The sequence below is a fragment of the Anastrepha obliqua genome, chromosome 2 (assembly GCF_027943255.1).
Source record: "Anastrepha obliqua isolate idAnaObli1 chromosome 2, idAnaObli1_1.0, whole genome shotgun sequence".
Lineage (NCBI taxonomy): Eukaryota > Metazoa > Arthropoda > Insecta > Diptera > Tephritidae > Anastrepha > Anastrepha obliqua.
The window spans coordinates 133,445,354-133,469,051 of NC_072893.1; the positions used below are offsets into that span (position 1 = coordinate 133,445,354).

The 23,698-nt window shown below is 40.1% G+C and overlaps 4 protein-coding genes across 4 annotated transcripts in view; 2 read left to right on the top strand and 2 right to left on the bottom strand.

The window, feature by feature from the left end:
• The first annotated feature begins 1,624 nt into the window (after window positions 1-1,624).
• Window positions 1,625-23,698, top strand: part of LOC129239638 (nuclear RNA export factor 1) — a 28,661-nt gene continuing 6,587 nt past the window's right edge. The window contains exons 1-3 of the mRNA XM_054875301.1: window positions 1,625-1,864; window positions 1,953-2,140; window positions 2,197-2,295. Coding sequence (XP_054731276.1) covers window positions 1,789-1,864; window positions 1,953-2,140; window positions 2,197-2,295 — 363 coding nt within the window. The 5' untranslated portion in view covers window positions 1,625-1,788. The remainder of the gene's footprint in view (window positions 1,865-1,952; window positions 2,141-2,196; window positions 2,296-23,698) is intronic.
• LOC129239639 (putative sodium-dependent multivitamin transporter) lies at window positions 15,546-18,191 on the top strand. The gene has a single exon (XM_054875302.1). It carries the CDS (start codon window positions 16,162-16,164, stop codon window positions 18,088-18,090), a length of 1,929 nt encoding a protein of 642 aa, XP_054731277.1. The 5' UTR covers window positions 15,546-16,161; the 3' UTR covers window positions 18,091-18,191.
• On the bottom strand, window positions 18,499-19,740 carry LOC129239640 (uncharacterized). The gene is made up of 2 exons (XM_054875303.1): window positions 19,563-19,740; window positions 18,499-19,496 (listed from the first exon to the last, which is right to left on the bottom strand). Exon 2 carries the CDS (start codon window positions 19,446-19,448, stop codon window positions 18,990-18,992), a length of 459 nt encoding a protein of 152 aa, XP_054731278.1. The 5' UTR covers window positions 19,449-19,496; window positions 19,563-19,740; the 3' UTR covers window positions 18,499-18,989.
• Window positions 20,046-22,516, bottom strand: LOC129239641 (uncharacterized). Its single transcript, XM_054875304.1, has 2 exons — window positions 22,202-22,516; window positions 20,046-20,452 (listed from the first exon to the last, which is right to left on the bottom strand). The coding sequence occupies exons 1-2, from the start codon at window positions 22,268-22,270 to the stop codon at window positions 20,282-20,284; spliced, it is 240 nt and encodes a 79-aa protein (XP_054731279.1). The 5' UTR covers window positions 22,271-22,516; the 3' UTR covers window positions 20,046-20,281.

A 23,698-nucleotide genomic window follows, 5' to 3' on the forward strand; every position in this document is an offset into this window, starting at 1 on the left:
CTGCAAACCAACAGGCGCGAATCGAGCTCCAACCAACGCCACTGTTGCCCACCCCCCCAACACAACACAACACGACGGTTTTACACTGTGGAAAAAGAGTTATTCTCAGCAAAAGCTATTATGCATAAATATAACAGTGAATGCCATTATAGGTATATAATAAAACCACATTTTTAACAAAAATTATATTATATTATATTATTACATAAAATTTAATAAAACCATATAAAAAGCAGAGTATTTATGCAACTAAAATACTATGCACTTAAATAAACAAAATAGAAATGAGTACCGTACTTTAAAATTGTATATTTAACGGAGCTTTTATAAATGGTTTTTTTACAGAAATAAAGTAGTAATAGTTTTTCACATTTGTATATGAAAATAATAAATAAAAACATTAAACCAGTTTTTTTTCAAATACAGTGTACTCTCTTAGGCGGACAATTTTTTTCCGTACACACCACAAATTCTTATGTTTTTTTATTGCCGCTCAAGGGAGCAACCCATCCCATATTATTAACTTTTTCCCACTTTCCATTAGCAGATACATTTTTCAGTCTCTTAAGTGTCCGCGTAAGAGAAAGTACACTGTATTTTAAATGAAATATAATATTTAGGAAAACACCATTTCCCCATTAAAAAAAAAATACACTGCGAAATATGCATCCAAAAACTGCCTACAGATGGCGCGCATTTTCGGGCTGCCAGTTAGATAGTATTTGCATTTCCCTACGGTTCGCATGGGCAGGTGTTCAGGCAAAATTCAACTTTCGGTCTCCACTCACAATTTCTTAGTAGATCACTTATATCGGAATTTAGGCAATATGAAATGGTTGTGGATTTTTGTTTACCAACAAGTTTTTTTCCAATCATCTTTTCTATTACCGTCTTTCATTTCTTTCCTTGACGACGGCATCTCAATCATTAAGTTTTCTGTACATATTTTTCAGTTCCACTATTTTTTGACAAGCCACACTTGTAAACAAATTAAAAGACAAAAATAGAACGTAAAATCAAAGAACGTAACTGTACAGCCACACTTGTAAACAAATTAAAAGACAAAAATAGAACGTAAAATCAAAGAACGTAACTGTAAAGGACACTTTTAGTACATTAAAATTAATTCCCTTATATTGATTTTGTTAGGCTATAAATTTGATAAATTGATAAATTTGTTCTGTTATTTCGTATATTTAATTGAACGTATAGCTTTCTCCATCAGAAAGAACCTAAAGCACGGCATCAAGTGGAACATTGTTTCAAACCTAAGTTACAAATTGGTTGATGGCTGCCGTAACATTGTCTCAAACATTTGAAAGAAAACGCGAATGCTTATCCATATGCAAAAAAATTCTTGAAAATATTAATTATTGATGAAGAGCAAAAAATCTTTCGGATCTATTTGTTTATAAATTCAAAGAAACTTATCAAAAGGCTCTCTTTTTTAAATTTGTTTTTATATTCATCATTTTCGACCATCCAAAGCATTGCGTGCTTGTAATTTAAGTTTGAAACAATAATTCTCGTGCATGCTACGCCTGAGACGTAAATAATTATTTTAGTTCTGTGGCAATATTGTACAATTCCTCATTTGCATCTGACAAGGCCGTTGATTGTCAAACTATTTCATAAAGAAGGAGAGGTTGGAAAAGAGAAAAACCTTCATTTTGCAATTTGTATAATAGTTACCTGCAAATTTTTACGCACTTTTGTGGCGCATATTTTCATAAGCTTGTGTAATTTGGAAGCAGTTTAAGATTTGAACAGGAAAAGAAGACAGAAAAAATGCCAAAACGTGGCGGACGTGCAAATACGAACGGGCCCAGTGGTTCTCGGTTCGTAGCATTGAATGATTTAGTTGGTAAGTGCTAACGCTATTCGCATGCGGCTACCACGCATATGTACATAAAATTAATTTATTTTTATTGCTTGTTTTAATGCTTATATAGACCGGGATGAGCGTGACCGCGACCGTGAGCGCGATAACACTCGCAAGGAGCGCAACACACGACGTGTTAGCTTCAAACCATCGCTTCTCCAATCATCCGGTGGTATTAGAAGACGAATGGCAGAAATAGCCATACGCTCACATTTGGAGGATGATGATGACATGAATGATATGCCGGGTACTTCAAAGGTTTGCGATTCCAAAAATATTTATAAGTAAATTTTGTAATACAGTATTATTTTCAGCCTGACCATGCTCGGCGAAAAGGTTCACCCATACCAAGGAAAAGATTCGGAAATTTTATGCATTTATCGAAATCAGCATTTGGCTGGTACCAGATTACGGTAAGTTATAGTTTTGTAGAAAAAATAGAATATATGTATATATGTATATTTACTGGCTTTAACTCGTAGGGTCCCATAATCTTCTACGCGTTTTTTTTAATATGAAAAAGTAATTAAAAATCCAGATAATGCCCGTTAAGTGTATACATATTGTTTTAAATAGCTTTCAAATTTCTATTTCTACGTACTAATAACACTTATTGTGATTAAGTTGAACAAATTTGAGAAAACACCTAGAGGAAATGTATTGTGTCTTTAGATTAGTATTTGAATCGTGCGAAACGATGCAGTTTTAACTCCTCACGATACACGACTCTAACCATCTATTCACGCACTCCCTTAAATCCACTGCACCTAACACCCCTCTCACTTTGTGTAGCCCCATGAAAACAGCATGATTCGACTCTGGGACGCCGCGAAAGTTTTTTATTCGTTTATTTATTTACAGTCTTATAACACATTCAGGAAATTAAAATTATCATGCATTTGGTATAATTTGATACATTTTTACAGTCTTAACCCTTAATAGTACTTATGCGATAGAAGACGAAAGGCCCCAATACGTGGGCCTGAAAAGAATTCAATTTTCATTTCATTTATTTATGGCTGTAGTTTACTTTAACAAATATTGCAACTTTGTACGTCCCGGGTTTGTTGATCATATAAAATTATAAATCAAGTAAATATATTGAATTCATATCTAAATATTATTATTATTATTTATTAAAATATAATTAAAATTATAGATTAATCTAAGATAAAAGCTCTAGCTACCACGGCTATCGGCTTAGTCAAGTGATAGTAAATGTAATTAAATAAAGATTATAAGACTAAATACGTTGAAATATGTTTACAGCTTTAAGAAAATTTGACATTTTTGTTATATTTGCTTCAGAAGAGATGGAGAGAATGTTGATTGGATCTGCGTTATCCAGTGTTGTGGTGCGTAAGGCGGAGATAGATGGACAATGTAGGAGAATGTGGCGTACGGTTAAGCGGTTCGCGTTGCAAAAGTTACACATTGGCGGTGGGCTCTTTGTTAAATGGTATTGGTGTGTTAAAAGAGTATGTCCTAGCCTTAAACGTACAAAGCATCGGTTCATCCAAGTAGTAGTCGAAGTTGGCAGTATGGAAGCGGAACCGTGTGGATTTACTTCTTTGTATTCATGCTGGTAGATATACCAATTGGCACCCAGCTGAGACTTTAAACCTCTGGAGTATATGGTTTTAATTGATGTTGTACTAAATGGGTTATAAAAGTGCAAACATGATTTTAAGGCAAGATTTGCGGCATAGTCAGCATGATGATTGCCCAGTATGCCCGAATGTCCAGGTATCCACATTAGTTTTGTGTTTGACTCTTTCTTAATTAACAATTGTTGCATGTGATATATTGGGCCTACATCCATTCGAATGTTTCTTGCAGCATTGAACACTGATTGGCTATCAGTGCATATTAAAACCTTTTGTCTAATCTTTACAAGATTTAATGCTGAAATTATGCCCTGTAATTCAGCTTCAAAGATATTGGCGTCCTGCGGTAGTAGTCCGTGAGAAAGGGTTTGCCCAGCTTCATTTGTAACAGCAAATGCGATGCCATTGACTTGCTTGGTGCCATCAGTGAAAAGGAGATTCCAACCACTTCGTTTCAGAGGGTGCACTATGCTCCAGAAAATTTGCTGATATGTTGTGTTGTTCGTGCACTGTTTACGTAAATAGCATAAGTCTTCGATAAAGCTTTCAGAGTTTAGAGCCCAGGGTAGTAGCTTGGTTTGAGGTATTCTCATTGGAGATATCTTCAAGTTTAAATTATCGGCGAGCTCTTTTACCTCGCATAATGTTGATTTATGTGAAAGTGGTCTTTTATTCAGTAAACGAATTTCATGGTGAAGAATATGAGTGGAATCGGAGAATAATTTGTATATTATGCGACTTCTGAGATATTTCGTGCGATCTCAAACCACCTTCCTTTAGCATATTTATAGTAGGTGTTGTCCTAAAAGCACGTTAACTTCTCCGAACTGCAGCATGAAATGGTGCTTTGATTTTATTAATAGTAGACTTACTACATTTTCCATATATTTGCAGACCATAGTCAATTTTCGATTGTATAATTAGTTTAGTTGCGATAAGTAGTGTGTTTGTATGTATACAACTTTTTTTTGATGACAAATATTTTAGATGCTTTCCATTTCAATTCAACCGGGCTATTCGGGACATGTTCTTCGATTTCGATGTAACTCAAATATGTTGGTCTCTGGTCAAAATAATGAGACACGTATTTTTTTGTTCGCCCGAAAAAATTTTTTTTCAAGAGTTATCGGCAATTTTGTTTTTCGGCTCAAAATCGATTTTTTTTAATTATATAAGAAAACATTTTTTTTAAATGCCCATAACTTAGTCAATAACGAACCGATTTTAATAATTCTGGGCTCAAAATGATCGTAATTACTTACACGAGCGACTTCATGTAGAAACAATTGCAAAAAAGTAGTTGAAAATTTTTTATTTAGCAAAAAAGAAAAAAAATTTAAATTTTTTCGAAATTCAATATTTCAAAAAGTGTATTTTTTTTTTTTTTATAACTTTTTCCAAATCAAAAGGACATCTCAAACTTTAATTGAGCTGAATGCCTAGTAGCTAAAATGCGTTGTTTTTGAGTAATGAATTTTTGAGTAAAAAACCTGTTTCGCACTTTTTGTTTTTTGCAAAATAAAAAAATTTCAACTACCTTTATGCAACTTTTTCTACATGAAATCGCTCATATAAGTAATGGCGCTCATTTTGAACCCAAAATTATTAAAATCGGTTCATTTTTGACTAAGTTATGAGCATTTAAAAAAAAATTTTCTTATATTATTAAAAAAAAATCGATTTTGAGCCGAATAACAAAATTGCCGATAAAGCTTGAAAAAAAAATTTTTCGGGCGAACAAAAAAATACGTGTCTCATTATTTTGAGAGAGCAACATATTTGAGTTACATCGAAATCGAAGAACATGTCCCGAATAGCCCTTTTGAATTGAAATGGAAAGAATCTATATAAGAAATTTTTTTTTAATTACTCATAACTTAGTCAAAAATAAGCCGATTTGAATAATTCTGGGTTCAAAATAATCGTAATTACTTACAAAAGCGACTTCATGCAGAAACAATTGCAAAAAAAAAAGTTGAAAATGTTTTATTTTGCAAAAAACAAAAAGTGCGAAACAGGGTTTTTACTCAAAAATTCATTACTCAAAAGCAACGCATTTTAGCTACTAGGCATTCAGCTCAATTAAAGTTTGAGATGTCCTTTTGATTTGGAAAAAGTTATAAAAAAAACAAAAATACACTTTTTGAAATATTGAATTTCGAAAAAATTTAAATTTTTTTTCTTTTTCGCTAAATAAAAAATTTTCAACTACTTTTTTGCAATTGTTTCTACATGAAGTCGCTCGTGTAAGTAATTACGATCATTTTGAACCCAGAATTATTAAAATCGGTTCATTTTTGACTAAGTTATGGGCATTTAAAAAAAAATTTTCTTACATAATTAAAAAAAATCGAGTTTGAGCCGATAAACAAAATTGCCGATAACTCTTGAGAAAAAATTTTTTCGGGCGAACAAAAAAATACGTGTCTCATTATTTTGACCAGAGAGCAATATATTTGAGTTACATCGAAATCGAAGAACATGACCCGAATAGCCCGGTTGAATTGAAATGGAAAGCATCTTTACAATATTCAATCTGGTAGCTAGATTACTTCTTAATTTAATACAATGATGCTTAAAACTATGTTTATTATCAAAAATAACACCAAGTATTTTCATAAACTTAACATTGATTATGGTGTTATTGTTGTATTGAATGTTAAGCTGATTACAATTGTGTTTCCTGCAGACATGCAGGTGCTTGCATTTCTCAAATGAAATGAGAGCACCCGAATGTTTTGACCATTCGTCCAAAGTGCTTAAAGCTGTACAAAATGAAGTTTCAATATCAGCTATTTTCTTATTATTGCATATTAAAAATAAGTCGTCAGCATATAGACAATGCTTAATGTTTGGTTGTAGGCTCATAATTTTGCTAACTTCGTCAAAAGCTATTAAGAAAAGAGTCACAGAGAGCGGAGATCTCTGAGGGATTCCATTGTTAAGAGAAAAAATGGGGAAAAAGCTGTTATTTGCCTTGCAAATAAATTTGCGATTGCTCAGAAAAGATTTTATGTAATTGAAGATTTTTGTGTCCAACTTTCCAACCTTGAAGCTTTTTGAGAACTATGTGACATCCGATTTTGTCAAAAGCATTAGCAAAGTCGATTGCAAGTACAGATGAGTGTTTTTTTTGGAGAAATTTGAAGATAATTGGTGGTCAAGAAAAAGTAAGGCATCCAATGTGCTGGAACCGGCTTTGAATCCAACTTGGAATGATGATAGATGCTTTTTGGTCTTTAAAAACCATATTAATCTTTTTGATATAATTTTCTCCATTATTTTGCTCATGCATGGTATTAGGGAAATGGGCCGATAACTTTCGATAAGCGATGCATTTTTCTGTGGTTTTAATATAGGTACTACTATGGCTGTCTTAAAACTCTGGGGAATTATGCCAAGATTAAGAATTGAGTTGTAGAGTTGGAGTAGTCTATGTTTAACGGACATGGGTATATGGCGTAACATATCGTAATTAATTTGATTAAAGCCTGGGGTCTTACCTTTACAAAGTTTTGAAGCAGAATCTATTTCATCAATGCTGATATTATTTTCAAGGGAAAGAGCAAGGTGGTCCGTGGCGTCGGTCGCACGCATGTAAGGCATATTGTTGGAAGAGGCTATGAATTGGGGCGGAAAGTTGGATGTTTCCGAAGATTTTGAAAATTTCTGTGCAAATTCTAATGAAATAGAGTGTGGATTTGTGATTACAGTGTTATCTACAGTTATGGAATTAATACAATGAGGCTGAAATGTCCCCGTGAGAGTTTGTATACCCTTCCATATATATCGAGTAGGGGAGTTAGGGTTTAGTTTTTTCGTAAATTCTTCAAAGCTTATGGACTTAGCCTTTCTCTTCTCCCTGTTAAAACGGGCGTTCAGCTTTTTGTAAATTATCAATGAATCGAGAGTTAGGCACCTTTGATAATCCCTCCAGGCTACCATTTTCTCAAGTCGTAGTTTACCTAGTTCTGGTGACCACCAGGGCACATTTCTTGAGGCTTTACGAGGATGACTCCGAGGAATTGCTAGGTTCGCTGCTATCCTTATAGCCTTATGAATTGTAGCTGCTTCTTTATTAGGGTTGGTGTTGTCGAAGTAAGGAAAATGCTTGTCATTTAATATATTATTAAATTTCTCCCAGTTAGCTTTGGTAGTGGTGTACCTAGAAGTAATTTTAATGCTGGAGGTATTTGGGGTACAGATGGAAAAATAGTAAGTTATCGGAAAATGGTCACTGTTATGCAGGTCCTCAAGCGTGTGCCAGGATGCAATGGGGACTAGTTGTGGTGAACAAATGGTCAGGTCAACATGTGTGAATGATTTGTGGGTGGAAATTATATTTGAAATTATATCGACTCCTTTGTGTTGAAGATTTTTGTGGATTAAAATTCCACAGCCTTGTTTAGAATAGTTAATGTTAGAGAAGTTATGAAAATACGGCGAATATTGTTTGGGGCAATATGGTGAGTAACTGGGTTTAATATGTGTTTCTTGTAAACAAATTATATGTGGCTTGTGACCTTTGATTAGAGTTTCTAGTTCCAGGTAATTATTTTGGTAACCTTTAATACTCCACTGAAGAATGTTAACTATCAATATTATACCTTTTTATGCTTTGCTATTAGTGTTATTTTCAAGAGAAAATAACCTATAGCTCTGGTTCTTGAAGCTCCCAAGTTGTGTGAGTTGTGGATTCAGTGTTTGCGGTGTTGTAGGAATTGTAGGGTGTAGTAAGAGGATTTGAGTGGTGACGCGAAAATTGATTGGAGTGAGTTGTTGATGCATTAGTTTCGTAGTTGTTATTGTTTTGAATACAGTCCATGGTACTGATAGTTGGTGTGGTTGGAGAATGAATTAGAGAGGTAGAGCGGATATTTGCTGTTGAGTGGATGTTGTTTTGATCGTTTGAGTTAGCTGAGAGATATTGAGATTGAGATGTCGATGTTGTGATGGCTATTGAAGGAGTATGAGTATGATCCAATGAGTGTTGAGAGATTGAATGAGAGACGTGTTCGTAGATGTGTCGGATTGGTTAATGGTGTTGACTGGTTGAGTGGCGACTGCAGTGCCGTTTGAAGAGGTACGATCCATGGAGTTGTGAGCGATATTGTGGTGAGAAACTTGTGTTGAGTTTAGAACTGTCGAGTAAGATTGCATTTGGCTTAGGTTGATGGGGTTTTGTTGTTTGTACAAGCGTCTTGCTTCGGCATAACTGCATTTGTTCTGCGTCTTTATTTTTAATACCTCTTTCTCTTGTAAGTATTTTGGACAGTCTCTAGCAGAGGCGGGGTGAGGCCCAAAACAGTTAGCACACATTGTGCGTTGACATGGCAGTGTGGAATGGGGTGGAAATATACAAATTTCACATGTGGTGTTATTATTGCATCTTTTTATGGTGTGACCTAGTAGTTGGCATGAGCGGCATCTCATGGGAGTAGGAAAGTGTTCCTCAACTCTCACTGAGTACCATGCTATGTCAATAGTGAGGGGAGCTTTGTACAAGTTGAACGACAGAACTATTCTGCCTGTAGGAACTTTTACATTATTAATAGTTTTAGTAAATTTGAATATACCCAAAACTCCTTGTGAATTTAAAGCCTCCAGAATTTCTTTTTCGTCCGTATTTGCCAAATTCTTGTCGAAAATTGTACCTTTACAAGTGTTAAGGGCTTCGTGAAGACTAACAGACACTGGACATAGGCCGCCAAAGTTTTTGCATTTTATAAATTTCTCAGCAACCTTGAGAGATTTTGTTAGAATCAGCAGGCTGCCATCGCGTAGTAAGCTTACTGATAAGTATTCGGTACTAATGCCATCAATAGCCTTCTTTTTAGCAAAAACGCTGTATTTTGATAAAGAGTTGGACACATCGGTAGATTTAATGATAATGAATTTTGGATCATTGCAATTATGATTTTGGGTCACGTCTGATAGTAGTGGAAAATATGCTTCTTTATTCACCTTTTTACGTTTTGCCTTCGGGGAAATTAGCATACCGTGGATAAGTATGCTAAATCGATTCCCCGAAGGAATCGTGGGGCTTTTACCCATATAAGGCACTTAGTGATATTCTTTTAAATATTTTACAAACCAGGTAATTTGAATAACAATAAGAATGTAAAAGGATGGAACTATCAAAAAGCACGTGGAAATAGCACAAATGCTCGCGGAGCTTACTCAACTTAGGTAATCACTTGATACGCACAACCGTACGGCGAGAGAGTTAGTCGGTGACTGCATATCTAAATAAAACAGTTTAAGTTTTCATCCTTATAAACGTTTTAGATTATCACCTAATTTTCCGTCGTCTTATGGGCCGGTATTACAAAAAAAGCTCTCGGCCGTTAAGGGTTAATATAATATATGTATTATATATAAACTGTAGATGGATGGCATTAATAAATACCAAGAGAAGTTAGAAATTATAATAATAGAGAGTCTGTGCACGTCAATAGGGCGCAAATACCAAGAGTAGCATTCCCATGGCAGCCGGTGCTACGTTACCGGAATGACTCGGGGTTTTCCCGATAAAGGGCTGCCGCCCCAGTATACTAGCCCTGTCTGCATTCCCATGGCAGCCGGTTCTACGTTACCGGAATGACTCGGGTTTTCCCCGATCAAGGGCTGCCGCCCCAATAGTATACTAGCCTTGTCTAGTGAACCGCATATCACCCCACCCCTTACGTCACAGGAGCAAATTCTCGCAGCAATCCTGCTCCAAATGCTTCTCCTCAGGGCTGGAATCGAATCCAACCCTGGGCCAGAAGTATTCTACTGCTGCGTCTGCCACAAACGGCTTCACCCGAACTCCACCTCGGTTAGGTGTAACAAGTGCAACGGGTGGAACGGTAGGGAGTGGTCCATACGGTATGTGGCTACGTGTTGCTCCCGCCAATCGGCGTCTGATGCCTCCACGGCTACTACACCCCCTGATAGGCCGGCACTACCAACCGCCACCACAACCCACACCTCCACGGTGTGGAGCCTATCGGAGCAACACAACTCCCCCTCAACCCCTCCCCTTCCTTTCTGCTCCAACCCCAGAGCGGGGGCAAACCAGCAGCTCCTGGTCTTCCGCACAGTCTGTTCCGTGTGTCAGACCGTAATACCTCGGAATCTGATATCAGTCCAATGCAATTCTTGCAATGGCTGGTGCCAATTTCGGAGATGTTCCGGCCTGCGCACCACCCGTGAGTGGACAACTGACTACGTTGCCCCCTGCTGCAGAGCTCTGCACCCACTACCGCCCCCGGAGGCGCGGCCGCCCACCACCATCAGGCCGCAACAACCACAGTGGATTGCGCAGCAGGTCCAACGTAGACAACCCCACGCGTCCCTCATCCCCCGAATTACACAGAAGTCACCGAGAAGCTTCAAGCTTCTCCAATTTAACTGCAACGGACTTACGAGTAAGGTCGACGAGATAGTTGACTTTATGAGCCGGCACAGTATCAAAATAGCTGCGGTCCAAGAAACAAAGCTGCACGCTAGGTCATCTCTGATCACCAGGGATGGCTATAACGTGCACAGACACGATCGCGGGCGAGACAATGGTGGTGACTTAGCGTTTATAATCCACCACTCAGTGCAGTATCGTCTCATCGATGAAGGAATCGACCGCAGGGACAGCACCTTAGAATGTCTAGGCATAGCTGTCCGGTCAGGCGATTCCGAGCTTGAAATATTTAACATATATATACCCCCTGTCACCTGCTGCCCGGCAGGATATCACCCTGATATAGGTGCGCTCATCAGAGGAGAAAACCGATTGGTTGTAGGTGACTTCAATGCGCATCACGATCTTTGGCATTCAAGCCTGCCAAATTATCGTAGGGGACAGCAACTAGCAGAGCAGATAGACGATTCGACATTCAGCACTGTGAACGACGACGCCCCCAACGTTTCCACGACAGTCGGTTCTACGTTACCGAAACGACCCGGATTTATATCCGGCCAAGGACTGTCACTCCAGCAGCATTCCCCGTATGTAAGTATGGGGAATGTTTATGCTGCTACAACAACAACAACGACGCCCCCACCAGGGTAGTGGGCAATTGCAGCAGCTCGCCTGACCTAACAATAGCTAGCGCGGGTCTGATAAATAGCATAACGTGGCGACCTATGCTATCGCTTTCATCAGACCACTTGCCCATTATCGTCTCGGTTGAGAGACCTGCCGACTTCGTTTCCGCGAATCACCGGTCCTATTTTAACTTTAAAAAAGCTAATTGGGCCGGCTTCACGGAATTCACCGAGGACACCTTCGCCGCTCTTCCCATCCCCACTGATGTGCGCGTAGGCGAACGCGCATTCCGCAAGGTGCTCACAGCTGCTGCGGCTCGCTTCATTCCAGCTGGAAGTTATAATGACATTCGTCCTCATTTCCCAGCCGAAGCAGACAGTTTAGCAAACGAGCGTGACCACCTACGCCAGGCCGATCCCGGGGATCCCCGCATAAGGGATCTCAATTTGGAGATCAGGCAACTGGTAAATCAACATAAGCGGACCAAATGGGTTGAGCACCTGAAAACCTGTAACCTCACCTCTGGGGTGAGTAAGCTCTGGTCCACCGTTAGGTCCCTGTCGAACCCGACGAAGCACAACGACAAGGTGGCTATCACCTTCAACGGTTGTACTTCGTCGGACCCGAAGAGATGCGCGAGCTATTTTAGTCGGCTTTTCATACTGCGTTAACCAAAACCGCCCCTGCGAGAGGACTGTCCTAGTAGCGTTGGACCTGAAGAAGGCTTTCGATACAGCCATTCCACGCTACTAGATGATATTTATCAGTCGACACTCCCGCCAGGGCTGAAGAGGTGGTCCGCGAACTACCTGAGCGGTCGGCACTCGTCAGTGATTTTTCGAGATCAAACATCAAAGCAGAGGAAGATTAAGCAAGGTGTACCGCAGGGTGGTGTCCTTTCTCCCTTGCTTTTCAACTTCTACATCTCGAAGCTCCCCCAACCACCAGCGGGAGTTTCCCTGATCTCATACGCTGACGACTGCACGATAATGGCGTCGGGCAATGACATTGATGGCCTGTGTTCCAAAGTGAACAACTACCTCACCGACCTTTCTCGCTTTTTCACTGCGAGGAATCTCCAACGTTCCCCCACCAAGTCCACGGCGACCCTCTTTACCACCTGGACAAAGGAGGTCAAGCTGTCCCTTAAGGTAAAAGTCGACGACACACCAATACCGACGGTAAATAACCCCAAAATTTTGGGTGTAACCTTTAACAGCTTGCTCTCCTTCTCTGCGCACGCAACCGCAATTGGCACTAAAGTCCAAAATTGCAACAAGGTCCTCAAATCGCTGGCCGACAGCACTTGGGGCAAAGACAAAGAACTGTTGCTTTCGACATTTAAGGCAATTGGCCGGCCGGTTCTAAACTATGCTGCGCCTGTCTGGTCGCCTGGAACTAGTGATTCGCAGTGGACAAAGCTACAGACATGTCAAAATACCGCCATTCGGACAGCGACCGGGTGCCTCCTGATGTCTCCCATTCAACATCTACATAACGAGGTACAAATGCTCCCAGTAGCGGAGCACAACAAACTGCTCAGCCAGCAGTTCCTGCTGGGATGTTACCGCAGGTTTCACCCCTGCAGACACCTGCTTGAGCCTGAGCCGCCTCCCAGGCACGTCAGGAGACACCTCTTAGACTACGCTGACGAAATCCAGGACAAAACTGACCGCAACCTACTGGACCGGACAGTATTTAGACAGTCAATAAACGACATCCACCGGGAGACCGTTACCACCTTCATGAACTCCCGTCCTGTGAATGCCGTAATCGGAGTCCAACCACCACCTATTGCAGACGAAGAGCTCCAGCTTCCCCGTGAGACTCGTGTAACACTGGCACAACTACGTTCTGGATACTGTAGCAGGTTAAACTCCTACATATCCTGAATCGACCGCGACATACCAAACACATGTCTGGCATGTGAAGATACCCCGCACGACACTAACCACTCATCTAACCCCCCTCTCCTTCTGGACCCAACCTGTCGAAACAGCATGTTTCCTGGGCCTACCCCTAGATGAGCTAGACGAGCTCGACGAAGACGACCGATGATATGCCTACACAGACAGGGCTACCTATGCTGTTAAAACAACAACAACAACAACCAAGAGTAGATAATGCAACTAAGTTAAGCAAAATGGAAGATTAAAATTATCTCTAACTCTTATTTTGTAAGTGCGAGTATCACGAGTATACCTAAAGCTACACGACGGATGGCCATAATTTTCGGTGGTCTGACGATTCTTTAATAATGGCGTAAAGTGCACATTTATCTCGCCAGCTTTTCTCGCTTTTTCACTGCGAGGAATTTCCAGCTTTCCTCAACTAAATCCACAGCGACGCTCTTTACCACCTGGACGAATGAGTAGAAACTAAAGTCGTCTGGCACTAGTGATTCGCAGTGAACAAAGCTTCATAAGAGAATTGAGAAGGTGTACGCCATAACAGAGTGTTATTCCGCAGAATCAGCTCATGATCTGACGTCACTTGGGATGTGTTTCCAAAAATCTGAGCTTGTGTTGGAGATATGCGAAAAAAAGATCAACACAATGTCACTTTGTTGCCATCTGAACAACGACTGATTGGACGAGTATGTGAATATATATGAAATGATCGTACAGAATGCGACTATGACGTGGTAGCCGAAGTTCCCCTCACAATGTTTTTTTTCACCTTAGTTAAAGGGCAAACCTTGTAAATGTATCTTCCTTGGCTATCAGCAGGGTCACGGCATGCCTCCCGATATCTCCTCTGCAACACCTTCGGAATGTAGTTTTTATGCGCCCGGCCAAGGAGCACAGTAAAATGCTCAGCAAGCAATTTCTGCTAAAGTGTTACCGCAGGAATCACCCCCGCAGACACCTGGTAGAACCTGAGCCTGAGGTAAGTCAGTCTCTTCGATTACACCGACGAGATCCAGTACCAAACCCGACTACAACTACTGGATGGGACAGTATCATCGGCAGACTCTTGCCACCTTCCTAAACACTCGACCCCCGAATGTCGTTATCGGAATCCAACCATAACCTATTGCAGCCGAAAAGCTTCAGCTTCACCCACTCACATGCCCTCTCAAACCCTTTCACCTAACACCACTTCCTCCAGACCGAACCTATCGACACAGCACGTTTCATGGGCCTGCCGCTAGATGAGATAGACGATCATAAACTGTGACTACAGCGCACTGGCAGGGCCTAGTGAATTACCGTAAAAGCAACAATAACCAGGGGGATAATCTTGATGTTTCTAATTATCAACGGTTTCCACGAAGAAGAAAATACAAAAATTCCATTATAATTGCTTTTTAAGAGTTAAAACTATTACCCAAAAACCTTGTAAATTTTCTGCAAAAATGATGAAACTTTAGTGTTTGACCGAATGCTCTGGCTGGGTATGTTTTTTGCCACCGAAGCGAGATCCTACCCTTTTTCGATATTGCAATTGTAGAGCTATAATTATACGTTCTGAACCATGGCTCTGACCTTATAGCCTTAACATCTTTATTGCCCGTGTGTTCAACGACTCCAGCCACATCCATAACACAGCTCTGAAAACAAATACCATATCATATTTCTGACCTTCAATAAGAGAACGGCGCAAAAAGCAGTACATTTTTTCAGTTTCATGGGAGCTAAAATTCTCACTCGGAAAGCTTTAGCGAAAGCTAAATATGCAAACATCGTTGAAAAAATCCAAAAAATCCACAAATACCAGCAGCCGAACAAATTTGGGCGATTATAAGAATAACAACACCAAGCGGCAAGGCAATTAAATGGTGTTTATACAAAGCTGATATCCAAGATATAGCTACGCGGGCTAACATAGAACGTAGTATTTGCATTTGCGATGTGCCTTCATGTGCACACCCCCGCCGTCCTCACATCCTATAGTTATTGCATATTTCTGGCATATGTAGCTGCTGCCGCCGGCGCAATACTAGTCGTAAAATCGCTTGGACGACGGCGTCAATTGATAAATTCTGTGCACGTACAGTGTTTGCCTATAAAATCCCGCGCAATAACCGCCTTGGCGAGCGGTGTGGAATCGTCAGTATCGAGTACGCAGTCCATACTTTGCACCTATAAACGCGCCGGCAAATGGGTAGGTGGGTTGCTGGGTGGTTGTTCTGTTGACACCATAACACTCATGCCAGCTGCCTACTCAGCATCGCCACGGAAGTTTATAAAAGTTCGCCCCTGCCAAAAATAGCGTTGATTCGGCAGCGCGAAGGTGTTTTTCGCACACAAAACGTTTTCCCAAACTCTTGCAAGACGCTAATAATTAGGCAAATTTCTAGCCTGCATAATCACTAACATTCGACAGTTTTAACTAAAACCGTGCAAATAATACTTGAAGTAGTGCCATTATAGTTAACGAGCGTAGATAAAATATCGACAAACGGTTGGCCAATAAAGATTATCTTTATGAGGTGAAAATCTCCGTTTAGCAGGCACCCACTTAATGGACGCATAATTATAAATCAGTCGCTCGCGTGTTATACACCAGAGAAAACAGCATTAGGAGTGCCTCTACTGTAGTGGGTCGCGGAGTGGAAGAATAATTAAATTTGACTAGTCATAACTTTTATTAAAATTACTCGCAGATCATTTCATCGCTTTCAACTACCTACATCGAATGAAATGGCTTCGTTCGGTGCCCCCGACTACGGAATCGTTGCGATTGTGCTAATTGCTTCAGCAGCTATTGGGCTGTACTACCGGTTGACGGGCGGCAAGCAGCAGACCACCAAGGAATACCTGCTCGCTGACCGTCAGATGTCAATTCTGCCCGTCGCCTTTAGTCTTATGACTAGCTTCATGTCTGCCGTCACTCTGCTAGGTGTTTCAATGGAAAACTATCAGTACGGCACCATGTTTGTGCTGATTAACATTTCGTACGTCTTATCCACGCCAGCAGCCGCCTATCTCATTTTGCCCGTTTTCTATCGGCTGAAAACTGCTTCTGTCTACGAATACCTGGAATTGCGATTTGGATACACCACACGACTCTGCGCCTCACTCGCTTTCACCACCCAGATGACGCTCTACATGGGAATTGTGCTGTATGCGCCAGCGCTGGCCCTTGAGGCCGTAACTGGTCTAAATCAAACTTTCTCGATAGTTGTCGTAGGTGTTGTGTGTACCTTCTATGCCACTTTGGGCGGCATGAAGGCAGTGCTTATCACGGACATTTTTCAGTCATTGTTAATGTTTGTATCCGTGTTCAGTGTCATCATTTGCGCCACCATCAAAGCAGGTAGTTGGGGCGAGATATGGCGCGTCGCTAGGGAAGGTGGCCGCATTCAGTTTCTGGACTTCCGTGTCGATCCAACCGTACGTCACACTTGGTGGACGCAAATTTTTGGCGGCATAGGCACATATCTATCTTTGTATGGTGTCAACCAGACGCAGGTCCAACGGATGTTATCTGTTCGTAATCTGAAATCATCGCAAGCCGCGCTGTGGTGGAATTTGCCAATTTTAATACTTTTAAGTTTCAGTACCTGCTTCTCTGGCCTGTGTATATATTACTACTACAAGGATTGTGATCCGTTATTGGAAGGACGCATTTCATCACGTGATCAATTGATGCCACTTTTTGTCGTAGATACAATGGGAAACCTACCTGGTCTGTCGGGTCTCTTCGTGGCGGGCATATTTTCTGCAAGTCTGTCGACAATTTCATCAGCTATCTCTTCGCTGGCTGCCGTCACCGTCGAAGATTACATGAAGCCGTTACTGCTCTGGAAAACTAAAAAGCCACTAAGCGACTCAAGGAGCACGTGGTTTTCGAAAGTCTTCAATCTGATTTATGGTGCGGCATGCATCGGCTTGGCATTCGTCGCCGGCTCACTAACCGGCGTTCTCCAGGCGGCGCTTTCCATCTTCGGCATTGTTGGCGGACCACTATTGGGTCTCTTTACGCTCGGCATGTACTTCCCTTTCGCAAACCAAAAGGGTGCAATAACAGGACTAGTCACTAGTTTGACATTTAGTTTTTGGATAGGCTTTGGCAAGCCAAGGCCGGTACCGGCGACCTTAGAATTGTCTACTGAAGGCTGTCCCGCAACGCAGCCAACATCACATATCAGAGATATCTTCACAACTATGGTATCGGTGACAGCGACGGAAACAGAGGAGCCGCATTATTTCTATCTGTATCGTATCTCGTATATGTGGTATTCAGTTATTGGCTTTCTCGTCACGTTGTTTGTGGGCTTGGTATGTTCCTGGCTGTACGCCAAGCTAGGCTGGGACTCAAATGCTCACATCTACACTGACAGCGCGTGCACGACAATTAAATATGACCTGTTTGTTCCACCTATAGCCAAGCGGTTGCGCAATCGACAAGTACCGACTGTGGTGGTGACAGGCACAAGCTCCGAGATCGGTGGCAGTTCAGCGACTCCGAGCACCATGGAGGACGATGCGCCACTGCCGAAAAGTGCCACAGGCGCAACAGAGCTTAGATTGCAAGAACTCGAATGCAATCCAAAGAATGAAAGTGTGGCAAATGCTGATGTTATTATACAGAACGGCAGTGCACAAAATGTGGCCACTACAGCCTAAATACAATTAAATTTATTCGTATGTGATTTTTCTTTTAATCGGAATTTAAACGGAAAGCAAATTTCAATTTACCATTGAATTTAATTGATTTTAATAAATCGCTCTGGTACTTAGTTATAGTAAATTTCGTTTCCTTTTTGTATGTGTATGAGTGTTTGGTTTTAAGTATAAAGAAAATTATCCAAAAAAGCGGGTTAAGTTGAATAATTCTTTAAAGAAATGGAGTTAGGAGCTGATGTGTCATCATTCTGAAAACATTGCAGTAAAGTTAAGATACATTGCAAAATCAACAGAAATTTGGAATTGGTTTATGGCGTGACCGTGTCGTAATCTCACCATTTCTGTCTTATCTTATCTAAACATTATCTAATTACTCTCAAGCACCGTCGAAATCAAATTTATAGAGAATTTCCTTTTACCTTTTATCTGTTTTATACAAACTCAAGTCGAGACTTTTATTTTAACAGAGATTAGAACCAGTATTAATATGAGATAAATGTAGCTTAACAAATATTTGTAGAGAGACAAATTCGAGATACGTAAATGAGTTGGTAATTAATAATTGCACCGTTCTCCTTCGCCCAACTGTCGGAACGCCAAAGTACCCAGCCGTGCTAACGTAATTCCAAAGAAGTCGCGGGATCAAGCGCGGTGTTATTGTACAATTAAAGTTATAATGAAATAATAAAAGCAAAAAAAAAAAACGAATTATCAAATATAAATATTTCATTTCCAACGCAAATTCCTTGCCGCCTCATTCGCAGCGATAACATTATTATGCGTGACTACCCATCGCCTTATCAGCGCCACTAGCGATTGCACCAATACAGTCATTCCCTCTTTCAACTACAATAAAACGAAAGCAACACGAGAATATTTATCTAAATGCGTTAATCCACTTAATTCCGACGCGCATCGATTCCACGTCGATTACTGGTCTGCATCTCGTAGGTATTTCGCTGCTTATCCAACTGCCAATTGGCCAACAGTTGATCAAGCTCTGTGTAGGTTAGCGTCTTGTTTCGTCGTCGACGTTGCTCATCGTTTGTTGTCACGCCCGTGCGCTTGTGCGCCAACTTCGACGCTTCTATGGCGTTAGATTCGGCACTCTCGTGATTGTTGGATGGCGCGGCGGCATCGATGAATTTGGTGACCTCTGCCAGTCCGGGTTCACGTAACTCGTTGTGATGTGCGATGCGCATGATGTAGTTTGGCGTTGGGGTGGGCGCAGCCGGCGTCTCCTCAACGTACTCGTAGTCAGCGCCCATCAGCTGGGCGAAGTGTGGCAGCACGAAACCTTGTGCAAAACTGCTGGTCCCCACCATGGCGGCCATTATCAAGAGCACAAGTTGTGCCATTTGTCAAGAGTTTAAAACCACCACAACCACCAAAATAGCAATAACAAGCTAATAGATTACAGAAAAAAAATATAATTTGAACCAAAAACGCGACACTGTTGTAAAACAACTCACTCGTTCAATCAAGTTGTTGACGTGCAAACTTGCAAACTTCAATTCGATTCAAATTTGAATTTGTGCTTTAATTTGATTTAATTTAATTAAATTAAAAATTTGAATAGCATGAGAACTGTTCGCGTTGAATACTGAGAGGGATGTTGTTGCCGCGACGGGTATTTAAACTAAACTGATTGACGATTATACGAGCACTTTTCAATGCTGCGCCAATCGGTTGATTAGAACTGGATGGACAGCGGCGGCGACGAGTGTGTCAGGGGTGGGGCGGTACGGACAGCGGCGCAATTTGTTGATCTTGTCTGCTGCGCCAGCTCAATAAGAATGAAATTTGTTTTCTTTTGCTCGCGCAACAGATTCTACATTGCATTTAACTCTGCTTTGTTGCTACTAAATGCGTTTCAGGGTTTGGCGGCAAAAGCTGTCGAATAACTGCTGCTTTCTGGGTAAGTTCATTAAAAATTGCATAAACACCCAAAGTGGTTACTTACAAAAAAAAAATTTATTAACACAAATTTCAAAAAATCGATATACAATATTTTCGGTTTAGTGTGTAAATATATTTTTATAAATCTATATGTACATGTGTACTGTTGACTCGGTCTGTCTGCTTATTTTAACTTAAATGTGTATGAATTAATGCTAAATGCTTCCATTTCATTTCCTGCAGTGCCACTGACTGTGCATCGACGCTATCAGTCAGTTACTCAGTTCATCATTCATTCGTTCGAGGCCGCCACCGTCTCTGTGACTGTTGTTGTTTTTATGATAGTTGTTATCGTCTCGGAATTCGCACCATCTGTGTCAACCGGCACAACTGTCGTGCTCGTAAACACTCCAGCCGAATTATTGTCGGTTGTTGGCTGTGCGACAATTGTCGATGTTGTGCTCTGCAATTGATGAAATTAAGAAAATAAATTTCTTTTGTTAGTGAGTTGAAAACTTGGTTTCATAACTATCCGCTTAAATTAGTAGTTATTGAACAAATTCTAAAAATGCGTAAGTGCTATTCTTTGTCATGGTCATAAAAAGTGTACTTCTATGCGCTGCTGGTGATAGAACAGCGCGTTGAGTTATCTATTTTTCGCTATCTGACGTTGTTTGTCTTGTGATAACCACAAAAAAGGCGATTTAATGGCTGACAAACTCAGCTGAGAGACGGGGACGGTATGGGTGGGGCGGAGAAAGCACTACACTTGCACTTTTAACGTGAATAAATTTATTATACTTACATAGATATTATTCTTCTACGTTATCTTTTTTTATTTTCCTTATACGTTTCTTTACTATATTATTGAACGTAGCAATATACATACTTTCATATTTATTTATTTATTTTTATTCCTTATTCCGCATTTACTGAGGAGATGATTTTCTTTATTTAACCCCTGCGTCCTTTCTACATGGTCGGGTGCTACCTTGTACGTTGGATTTTGCAAGCTGATTAGGAAGTGAATACAGTTTTCTTTTATATCTGGAAATTTTTTGCATTATTTTCGCTCTAACTCTATTATTATTATTTTATTTATTACTATTATATTTTATTAGTTGTTTAAACTTTTTTATAATTTTTTGAATTTTTGAATTTTATTTATTTTATTTATTATTATTTCCTTATATTTATTATTATTATTTGGTTTAAGCCCATACTTCCCAAAATCGCTAAACCTGCTTCTATTTGTAGAATTCAACTTTGCCGTTTTGTGCAACCTCCTAATGGCAGATGGTTTCGTATGAAAAGCTATTTCATGGCATGAAAAGAGGCTTAGTGGTTTTCTTTGCCTTCCCAAGGGCTGCTACTTTTAGACACTTTCCATCAGTTTGATGTTAGCCTGTACGCCTGCCAGCAGGTACTTGCGTTTCCTTACTGAATTAGCGTCGGAAAATAAAGATGGATGGCGGCAACTAATTACCCACTTTGGCTACTAAATAGAACAGTGTATTTTCAATTAAATTTGCCTCGATATACAGACTGCTAACTGTGCTAATTACTTCAGCAGCCATCGAGCGGTACAGTGCCCGCGAAAAGCAGTGCGTCACCCATTAATCACAAAGATCAAATTAATAGAAATTTTCAAAGCCATTGCGTTCTACTCTTACTTTAATTATCGAACGAAAATGGAATGTGGCAATATACCGTTGATATCCGTCTAAATTCCTTAGAGTTGATTATTCTACCTTTGAATTGAATGAAAACAATGCAAGAGTCTGTTCAGCAGCGCCAGAGTTATTGCTTCCAACTCCCCACCCACTTCCCACTTGCTGCCGTGTGATTAAGCGCTTCTGACTCATGTTGAGAATATTTCTGTATGACTAAGACATCATCAATATTTTTTTATGTACTTTAGATTGCAACAAACTTTAAAGTAACACAATTTTGGATAGCAATTGAAGAATTTTATATAATTTTGTGCTAATTGAATTATCTGTACTTTTTTTACTGCTTTTGTTTCACGGTAAAAATTCTCAACATGTTTTGTTTAATACATTTTTTCAGTATTTTTTTTATATTCTGTAGTTTTTATATTTCGCAGTTTATTCCTTATCTTCTCTCTGCTTTTCTAGTTTATCTTGCGTTTCACACATACATACAGTTTCTTATATTTACTTTTGTAAAAAGTCTACACTTCATTTCGTACCGCATTATTTGCCTCCGAAGGACTCCACGAAGTCTTCGAGTCTGGATCCTTTGAACAGCAGCTACCCATTTCGCAAAATGCTTTTGTTTTTGTACTGTTTTATTATAAACTAAATACTCGTATACACTTTTTGACGGTCTTTGAGTAACTGAAATATATTTTTCATCAACGTCGCCAGCTCACGGTTGCACAGCGTATGTCAATTTCACTTTTGTTCGCCTCACTTTTTCGAGTTTATTGTTAAATACACTCTATGACGACATTCGACGACCGGCGACTGGCGGCATAGGTGTCGTTAGGGGCAGTGCTGCACTCCTTCGTACTTCAGTTGTTGTTTCTTTCTGTGATGGTTTTATCGCAAAATAAATGAGTTTCACACGAGGCAGCAACAATGCATGCTCCCGCAAATCTTTACACATTCATTAAATACTCAGTCACACATAGTCACATACTATAGGTTGTTTGTGCTTGTGAGCAAAACGCATTTCATACGGCACAGTACACATGCCAAGGCATGTATGTTTGTAAAATAAATCACAAAAAACCATAATTTGCAACAGAGATATTAAAAGTAACGAAGTTATTTAAATGAGCGTCTAAAATGACCGATTCTCCACTCTACAGTACGGCCGCCAACTACTACTCGCTCACCCGCATGAGAAGCTCTCCTTCTGTGAACGGTTACTCCAGAGCATCGCATTAGTGTAACGCCGGTGCCGCAAAGGTGGGCGGTGAAATATGAGTGGTGAGTGGTGGGTGGTGGGTCGTTAGACGGATCTCCGCATACACACAAGCTTTTATACTGTTTTAAAAGCCGATTGTATTCCTGGTGTCTTATCAGCGGCCACTCTCAACTATGCAAGCAGCCGTGCGGTCGTGGCATTCTTTACTGTGAGCTATGCGACTGTGTGAGTCTACAAACAGTCATAGGTGCTTTGCATTTTTTATTTTGGTCTACTTACGGCTATTGTTTTAAAATATCTTTTTTTTGTCTTCTCTAGTTGGCTTTGGTTGGACTTTTGGGGAGTGGAATTGGCACAAGGTAGCTGTGCTGATAGTAGCCTGTCTAGTATTTTAACCTAATCAAGCAAGCAGCAGTTCGACATGTATTTGTTTTTTAGTTTTTTGTCATTTATTTTTTATTGTTTTGAGCCCGCTTTTATTTGCGTTCAATTTTCCATATCTTCTTAAATACTGGCATTTATCATTTGTATCACTTATCGATCCTTATCTCTAGGCTTGGCGTATTATATGCGCGTGCAGATGTGTGTGTTTTAGAGTGTAAATATTTACGAGCAAGCTATAATCAATTAGAAATAGATGTGCTTATCATTTTCAAGTACTTCCAAGTTCTAAGAACCTCGATTTCGCCCATTTAATCACTTCAGTGACTCACTTCTAAGTTATGTATGTAAATTGCTCTATTCTTCTCTATTCTCAGGCATAGTAACAAAAATATATATCGATACAAGGAATGAAGTGTTTGCTTCCAGAAAG